General features: G+C 36.5%; 1 protein-coding gene across 3 annotated transcripts in view; it reads right to left on the bottom strand.

The window, feature by feature from the left end:
• Window positions 1-6,352: 6,352 nt before the first annotated feature.
• The window catches only part of fes (FES proto-oncogene, tyrosine kinase), a 55,159-nt gene continuing 51,832 nt past the window's right edge, over window positions 6,353-9,679 (bottom strand). For 2 of the 3 annotated variants that reach the window (XM_005166381.6, XM_005166383.6), the window contains exons 19-20: window positions 9,410-9,541; window positions 6,353-6,838 (exon numbers count right to left, since the gene is read on the bottom strand). In XM_005166381.6, the coding sequence (XP_005166438.1) occupies window positions 6,705-6,838; window positions 9,410-9,541 (266 nt within the window). In that variant the 3' untranslated portion in view covers window positions 6,353-6,704. The remainder of the gene's footprint in view (window positions 6,839-9,409; window positions 9,542-9,679) is intronic. The other variant, NM_001199869.1, reaches the window with a different exon arrangement.

The raw sequence follows: 9,679 nt of genomic DNA, 5'->3' as shown, positions 1-9,679 counted from the left end.
TTCGGAGGTCAGAGTTCACCAAGCTTGAATTTTCCAATGCGTTTCCGGTCTGACGCATTCAGTCTTTGGGGACAAAAGTCCAGTGTGACCACAGCTTAAGCCTGGAACATTCACTGTCTGACTTTACCTGGACTCTTTTCTTTTTAGCTTGATAGCCTTTACTCGTCATTGTATCCTGCCTGCCTGTCTGCTCACCAGTTTGATAGTTTAAAAACACTTTAAGGTCAAAATTTTTAACACCTTTAAGCTATATATTTTCCGATATTTGCCCGATATTTGATACTTGCCTAATAACCCTAACCTTCCGAGTTCACCTAATTAACCTAGTTAAGCCTTTAAATGTCACTTTAAGCTGTATAGTCTTCTAATAAACATCTAATAAAATGTATTGTCATCATCGTTATTTGAAATGAGTTATTAAAAGTATTATGTTTAGAAATGTGTTGAGAATTTTCACTCCATTAAACTGAAATTGTGGAAAAACAAACAGGGGCGCTAAACATTTTGACTTCAACTGTATATTTCAATTAATAGGGAAAACGAGTGAATGTTTTTACCAAAACTAATAATGGATTTTTTTTTAGATGCGTGCGAAACAATATAATTTGCACAAAAAAATTATGTTCTTTTTTTTTCTCAATAGAAGTTGGTACTCCACCCCGTTTAGAGCGTAATATAAGAGTTTTACGTTATAACTAAAGATGGATCTGCGACTATGGTTTTGGGTAACACTCGTCACTACATCGTTCTTTTCCCAAACTATGCATCGAACTATGATAGTTCAGCCACAGTTATGTTGTTTTTGAGATACGCACCCCAGTGTGGTAAGTAAAATAATCTTATTCAAATTAAAAAAAAAAAAAAAGTATATTTTTTATACCCCATTAAACAAGTGTATCTTACCCCATTAAAACATTATTTAGCTTGCTTTAAGGGAAAACTCACTTAACTTTAACAATATTTCTGAAAACAAAACAACCTTTTTGCTGGTCTAGAAAATGTAACACTTTAGAATAAAGATCCTTAATGCATTTCCTAACATTAACCAAGTATAACTTATCTTTTAAAGCATTTACTGTATTATTTATAGTTCAACATGAACTATTGCATTATAAAAGAACAAAGTTGTGTAAGTGAACATGAGAATGCAACATGAGTTAATATGAACGTTATTTATAACTTGATGATTAAAATATCATAAAAATGCATTACTAATAGTTTGCTCATGTTAGTAAATACATTAACTAATAGACCACTATTCTAAAGTGTTACCAGTGCTTCTTGATTTAAGAATTTGTTGACATTTCAACTAGAAACATGGCAAAAGTAGAAAAGTTTGTGTGAAAATGGAGTGTAATATTAATATTGTAAAACTGCAAATCTAGTCTCCGTACACTAATCCACGAGTCTTTAACAATCACATACTCGATCTTCATTCCTCTCTTCAGCTCAAGCATTGACTTTTCTCTGTAGAGAATCCCTGATATAGATCAGAACACATTTATTCTTACCCTCTAACACGTGGAAATAATTTCATTTAACATGCTGGAACATTTTTGTTCATGCACTAGTGCACCGCTGTCTCCAAATGTGCCACAGACAGTAAATGTAGAGGCATTTACATACACTGTATTTGCTACATATCTGTCTTCTAAATTAAATCCCATAAAATATAAATCCAGGCTCATTACCAGGTCTAGACAATATGAGCATATCACGCCAATTTTATCCTCCTTACACACTGGCTGCCTGTTAAGTTTCGTATTGATTTTAAAATATTACTTCTCACATATAACACTTTTAATAATCTAGCTCCTGTTTATCTAACCAACTTTCTGTCTTGCTACAATCCAACTCGCTCTTTAAGATCTCAAAACTCAGGTCTTCTCGTAGTACCCTTAAAAGCAAAGTCGAGTAAAGGAGGTCGAGCCTTCTCATTTATGGCTCCTAAACTCTGGAATAGCCTTCCTGATAACGTCCGAGGCTCAGACACACTCTCTCAGTTCAAAACTAGATTAAAAACCTATCTTTTTAGCAAAGCATACTCAGTGCATCACCTAACAGTATGATGCATGAATGTGCCCCACGCAGGTTTCTACATCTCATTTATATACACTATGAGCAGCAGCTATGCTAATTATTCTCATTATCCTCTATTTCTACCTGGGGATACTCATCCCGAGGCCTTCAGAGACTATGCAGTGCCACTGATGTGATCCAAGATCCGCGACAATCCCTGGGTTTCCATAAGCCTGGACCAGGCCGCATCCTGAGCAGCTACTGTGGTGGTCATGGAGGAGTGGAGAGCATGAGACGCTCCAGGGACAGACGAGTCTTTGCTGAGGTCCATCTTCCTGCCTCCAGCGCCTTGACTGCAGCTCTGCACTAGACGCTTGGCCAGTGGAGAAAAGGTCATGCCCAACTGAGCCTGCTTTCTATTAAGGTTTTTTAATTCTTCACTTTTACCAATTCTCCGATCACTGCCTTCCCTTAACCCAACCAACAGTGTTTTCAAAAGCAATCCAGAAAAAGATACGCCCTCACAGCTGTCTGATTTTTACCATGTTTTCGGATCTTACCACATTCTCACCCTGTTATTTACTTGTTTGTTTTGTTTTTTGCCTTTTGTTTTAGCTGCTTTGTGGTACCGTTCTTTGCCAGATTTGAACTAGTAACAGTGGAAAAGCCATCCACACAGATGTAAACGGTCAGCTAGTAACACAAAAAGAAACAGAAGCTGTTAGCGGCGTCATACCGCCCAATAGAGTTTGTATTAAAGACGAAATGCAGCCTAACGTAGCTCTGGCTACATAATTTGCATTCTCCAGAAATGTATACAGTAGGTTTTCACAATGAGCCTGTGTTGTGAAATATACACCCGTCACAAAAAATTTAGTACTTAAACAATAAATGCACAATTAATGCAAAAACGTCACTGCAAATGCACAATCATGCACAAGCTTACTCAGAACTAGCAATTTATGAATAGACTTATCCTAAAATGGTGTAAAGATGGAGTTCTTGACCTTCTTTGGGAAATTAAAAGTTTTAAATTCAGTTTTAGTTTAAGCTGTGGCCGTAGGCCTTTTTTCACACAGATCTACCAACTTGTAGCGTTATTTCAATGACAAATGTCGTGAGAGCAGTATTACAAGTCCGGATCGCATTTATGTAATAGCCTACAGCATGCGAATCTCTTGTCTTGTGCGCCGATTTCCTCTGCTTGTGCACAAAACTTCTTGCACGCCCCCTCAAATATACGCTGCTCAAGCGCAGATCTTCTTGTGCGCTCTCAAATAAATGCTGCTGAAGTGCGTTTTAGTGCGGTTATGTAGTGAGTATGTCTCCAACATTTATTAGATTTGGTAAGAATATTTATGAATGTCTCCAATAAACCTACAGAGCGGCATTAATGCGGTCTGAAGTAAAGTGAAACGGCTATACGTCGTGTTTGCTGGCCTCACGTATCACGCACCTGTCAGTCAGTCAGTCGGCACGTAACCTTAAAGAGTTAAACAAATTACGCACAGCACTACTACGATTACAGAAAAGTTTGCGCTGTTATACTTCACTTACCTTTTAAAATGTAGCCGTGGCGGGAACAATTCAGGCGTGGCGCCCCGCCATGGAAAAATGAATGTAGCGGAAACCATGAGCTAGTTTGGCACACTGTCCCGGGAGAGAGCCCTGAGCTCATGAGATCCTCCAGGGGCTCCCTCCCGTTGCAGGGCGAGAGGGGAGTTTGAGCTCAGGTAGACCTCGAGATGTTTTAACGTAAAGTTACGTTAAAACCAAGCACACCATTGTTTTTCTTGTGAAATTCCCAATAAGTTTGATGTGTCAAATCCTCTTCCTATTGAAAAAACAAAAGTTGGATCCAAGAAAGCCGACTTTAAAATGGTCACCACCCATCTTGAAAAGTTTGCCCCCTCACATATACTAATGTGGCACAAACAAGACGTCAATATCACCAACCATTCCCATTTTATTAAAGTGAATCCAAATAAATGGCCCACCCTGTAGTGTAAATATCTATGGTTAGGTTAATTAGGCAATACATTGTCATTGGACAACAGTACTTTTTTTCTGTAGCCAATGGACAACTAATAATAGTGACTTTAAAATTTGTTTAAAATGTTAAGGCCTGCTCAATAATATATGAAATACTTAGAATGTTCCCTTTCCCTGTTTAATAGCACTCTGGAAATTTCACAATAGTGAAATTAATGATTCTGTCTTCAATCGAATGTCAAAAGATCAAGCAAATGTGAACCGCTCAGCTGATCATGACCTCATCAACCGAATGTGCACTCAGATGATACACTTATCAGATATTGCTCGATAAAGCCTGCATAGAGCTTGGACTTAATGTGACTTGACCTAATAACTGCTATCATTTTTCAAAGCAAAGGTAATCCTGGAACGGGAGAAATGAAAGAAGTGTCATATGATAGTCCTGCATGAGCCCAAAATATCATGCAATCAAGTTATGCACATGGTTTGTGCACAATGTGTCACCTGTTATATCTTATGATTTGTATTGTTCGTCCCCGAGGCAGATGAGATCCATGAACCGATACGCACCTTTTCACACCTGTGTGTCTCACACTTCTGCAGATAGCTTTATGTAATTTATTTGAACGTTTTATGTAACAGCAATGGAGGAAATACATTGAGCATATGACGGATTCCTGAGCTGCTCAATAAAAACAGCCAAATGAATTTTTGCTGGAGTAAATAACTGAGTCTGCCGTGAGAAGATGATGACATACCGTACATGTCAAGGAGTTTTGTTACATTTGTTTGATTTTCTGAACAATTAAAAAAAATGAATTTAATATTCTTTCATTCATTCATTTTCTTGTCGGCTTAGTCCCTTTATTAATCCGGGGTCGCCACAGCGGAATGAACCGCCAACTTATCCAGCAAGTTTTTACGCAGCAGATGCCCTTCCAGCTGCAACCCATCTCTGGGAAACATCCATACACACATTCACACACACACACAATTAGCCTACCCAATTCACCTGTACCGAATGTCTTTGGACTGTGGGGGAAACCGGAGCACCCGGAGGAAACCCACGCGAAGACAGGGAGAACATGCAAACTCCACACAGAAACACCAACTGAGCCGAGGTTCAAACCAGCAACCCAGCGACCTTCTTGCTATGAGGCGACAGCACTACCTACTGCGCCACTGCCTCGCCTTTTATTTTAATAGTATTAGTATAATAGTAATAGTATTATATCTGTGTTCTGTTTTTAATATGAATCCAATTTATTAATAATAGTAGTAGTAAATATTTGTGTTCGGTTTTAATATGAATCTAATTTAATATCAAGTATATTTACAGTTGAAGTCAGAATTATTAGCCCTCCCTTTGAATTTTTTTTCTTTTTCAAGTATTTCCCAAATGAAGTTTAACAGAGCAAGGAAATTTTCACAGTATGTCTGATAATATTTTTTCTTCTGGAGAAAATCTTATTTGTTTTATTTCGGCTAGAATAAAAGCAGTTATTAATTTTTTATTAATCATTTTAAGGTCAAAATTATTAGCTATTTTTTTTTCGATAGTCTACAGCACAAACCATCGTTATACAATAACATGCCTAATTACCCTAACCTGCCTAGTTAACTTGATTAACCTAGTTAAGTAAATGTCCCTTTAATCTGTATAGAAGTGTCTTGGAAAAATATGCAGTAAAATCTTATTTACTGTCATCATGGCATAGATAAAATAAATGAGTTATTAGAAATGAGTTATTAAACTATTATGTTTAGAAATGTGTTGAAAAAATCTGCTCTCCGTTAAACAGAAATTGGGGAAAAAAATAAACAGAAGGGCTAATTATTCTGACTTCAGCTGTATATACATATATATTTCCTTTTCTTAAATTTTATTACAATTTTTATTTTATTTTCTAAAATATTTTATTTCATTTTAAAGCACTTTGGATCAACTACGGTTGTGTAAAATGATGCTCTATAAATAAAGTTTGCCTTGCCTTGCCTACTTGTTCTATTTTATAATAATGATATTTTTATAGACAATATTCTGCAATGTAAAACATGTTCATTTACAAATAGTATCATACTTATGCTCATTAAATACTTGCTTATTATAGCCATGGTGAAAATAAATGTTTTATTTGCAAAATTAGTAATTATTAAGATAATCATTTCTCAAAGTCATCCAACCCAACCATTATAATATTTGACTTTTGGTCCAGAAATATGTTTATGGCTGTCCATTTCAAATACAATTCTTTCGAGAGATTACGCTTATATATCTGCTTCCACATTTGATCAATTTAAGTGCGCCCCTGCTGAATAAAAGCAGTTACTATCAATAATTACGAATCAGATTTATTCACAGTACTTTCATACATTAACAGGTGTATGTACAGACTTAGCTTCATGTGATCACATGTGCAAAACAATAATAATTTATACTTCATTGAAATACCTCTAATAAAGCCTCGTAGGAAACAAGCTTCCAGAACACTGAATATGTTTATAAAATGATGTAATAATTAATTATAATCTCTTTTCTGTAAGATGGCACTGATGGTGCACACTTACTGTAGATTTGCATGATGTACAAATAATAATATTAATAAAATATCCCTTGATTTGGCCTCAATAAAACACAAACTGCCTTTACTGTACATGTGAGCCTGAGTGTGTGTGAGTGTGTGTGTGTGTTACTGACATAAAGCACCGAGATCTGCCTTTAGTTTGAGAAATGAGGGTCTTTTTCTTGGGTCGTACTGCCAGCACTGACACATGAGGGTGTAGATTTCATCCGGACAGTTATTTGGGGCCGGCATCCGATATCCTAAACACAGAAACAACACTTCAGTTATATTGGAAAATGTATTAAATTTGAACAAAGGCTGCTATTAAAAAAGTCTTCATTGAGTAAACCTTTTGATCTTTTGCTTAAGCTGTTATCAGCTAACTCTGCTTTTACTGCAAACAAATGATTGCAATCACAGCACAGTAGTATCCGCGTAAACCAGAAGTTGCTGCAGACTTTTATTTCAGTATGCATTTCCTGCTGAAACAAAATACCTGCTTGTTTAGTCGTGATGTATCGGTGACGTGTGGAATACTGTTCCCTGGTCTAAAGCCTGGTTTATACTTCTGAGTCGAGTAATTGGCGTGACCCACAGTGCATGCCTTGTGCGTTGTCGTGCATTTATACTTCTGTGTGTATACTTTCAAAACGCTAGCTGGCAGTAAGTGTCTATGATCGTCTGTGTTGAGTTTCTTTGCTGGTGTTTTGTTTTTTCTGAACGCTACCTTATTGTAGAAGTAGCTCAAACTCACTCATTTTGAGGTGGGAACCAGTGGACGTGCAACAACTTTAATAATAAGGTAAACACAAAGCAAAAGTTTCCATCCTTGTCCCGTGAAGGAGGTCCAGGTGTAAACACTCGCTCCAACGGGTTAGTGCGGCCAGTGGTGGTTCTAGTTTAAATGGCACCCTGGGAGAAACCACCCCAAACATACCCCCTTCCTCATCCCCCAAGAAATAAGGACACTAAGTGGTTGATATATATATATATATATATATATATATATATATATATATATATATATATATATATATATATATATATATATATATATATGTTTTATAAAATATTTAAATCTATATTTTAACTATATACATTTAAAATAATTACTAATAAATTTAAATATATTTGTTTATTTTCAATAAATATAAAAATTTGTTTATTATTATTATTATTATTGTGCATTAATTATTATAAATAAATAACAAAAATCAATTCTACAGGGAACTGAAAAACAATGTAAAGACACAACTGGAGTAATATTCTAAGACTTTTGCATGAATATTAATTATGACAGTTCTATAGAATAAAAAAAAATACATGTTTTATAGAATTATCTGTTGTTTTAGACCTGACTCATGGCCTAGTATTATGTTTTTGAAGTCTTAGTTACCTCCCTGACTCATTCCTCCTTTCTGCTTCATAGCCATGCATCAAAGTAACATCATCATCATCATCATCATCATCATATAATATCAACTATAGCTTTGTCGACTTGCGTGTTGACGCATATTGGCGTGCATGTCCAGTAAACAACCAGGATCAGGGGGCTGCGCATATGAGGCGCGCGGAAATGGCTTTCTGCGCACGTGCGTCAATTTGTTTTTACCTGCGGTGTTTCGGTTGCACCATTGCACATAAAGTTATTTGAGTTACTGTTGCCTTTCTGTCGCTGGAACCAGTCTGGCCATTCTCCTCTGACCTCTGGCATCAACAAGAAATTTGTGCCCACAGAACTGCCGCTCACTGGATATTTTCTCTTTTTCTGACCATTCTCTGTAAACCCTAGAGATGGTTGTGCCTGAAAATCCTAGTAGATTAGCAGTTCCTGAAATACTCATACTAGCCAGTCTGGCACCAACAATCATGCCAAGTTCAAAGTCACTTAAATCCCCTTTCTTCCTCATTCTCATGCTCGGTTTGAACTGCAGCAGATCATCTTGACCATGTCTGTATGCCTAAATGCATTGTGCTGCTGCCATGTGATTGGCTGATTAGAAATTTGAGTTAGCAAGTAGTTGGACAATTGTACCTAATAAAGTGGCCGGTGAGTTTATATTTACATAACAAAATAACTAAAATATACACAGTACACAAAAACTTTTATTTTAGATGTGGTTAATTTTTTTCCCAGCACTAATATATATTTAATATGAGCATTTTTCTCAGGCTCCTGTAGGTTCAGTCATTTGGCAAAGAATAGATTATTTTTATGGCCTTTAAAGTGAAATAACTGAGAAAAATGCTCATTTCAGACCAACATTGTCAGATGGCTCTTAGAGGTTTTTTTATCTGCCAATCCAAATTCAAAAGCAAATGGCAAGTCTTTGATCGAAGATTGCCAAAACAAACTTTTTTCAGTGGATTAACTTGCAAGGATTATTTATTTACGTATAACAAAGTATAACAACGTGAGCTAGCAAAATACACATAGTAATTTTTTTATTTCAAGCAGACTTTAACTTGTAGCACATTTGAGCTCTCTCAGCTGTAAAAAAAACATTCAAAATGCACAATTCTTGCAGTCAACTGGAAGTGTTATGAATCACACTAAAAGTGTCTGTCTGTTAGTTTGGATGATCATTCAACAGGCTAAAAATCTCTAAGAATCACAGATGGAGAACCGCAGAAGCTAACTGAGGTCTTGAGTTCAGAAAGTCTCTAAAAAAGGTCTAGAAAATAAAAAGTTTCTACTCTCATCCAAAAACAAACCCAAGCATCTCCTGATTTTTTTGGTTAATCTGAGCAAAATGATCAAAGGGTAAATCAACAAAAGCATTTCCTCCAATCTTCTTTGCTAATGTTTGTCCAGTGTCAGAGTGTTTTACCTCTCTCCACCTCGTCTCTGGTCTGCTGGTTGCTCATGACAGTTGGGATGGTGTATGGCGTGACTCCTCTGGAAAATGTCTCCCAAAGCAGCACTCCAAAACTCCAGACGTCACTTTCTGTGGTGTACCGCCCTGGTGAACCAGCAGAGAGCAGTGCTAACACTTCATTCACCAGCAGGACACATAATGCAGATCTCTCAGCTCTGTTTGACCTCTTATCTTCTCATTTTAATCAATACGTTCAGTGTCTCAGTATAACAATATATCTGT

The sequence above is a fragment of the Danio rerio genome, chromosome 7 (assembly GCF_049306965.1).
Source record: "Danio rerio strain Tuebingen ecotype United States chromosome 7, GRCz12tu, whole genome shotgun sequence".
Taxonomy (NCBI): domain Eukaryota; kingdom Metazoa; phylum Chordata; class Actinopteri; order Cypriniformes; family Danionidae; genus Danio; species Danio rerio.
This window is presented reverse-complemented; position numbering and strand designations above follow the sequence as displayed.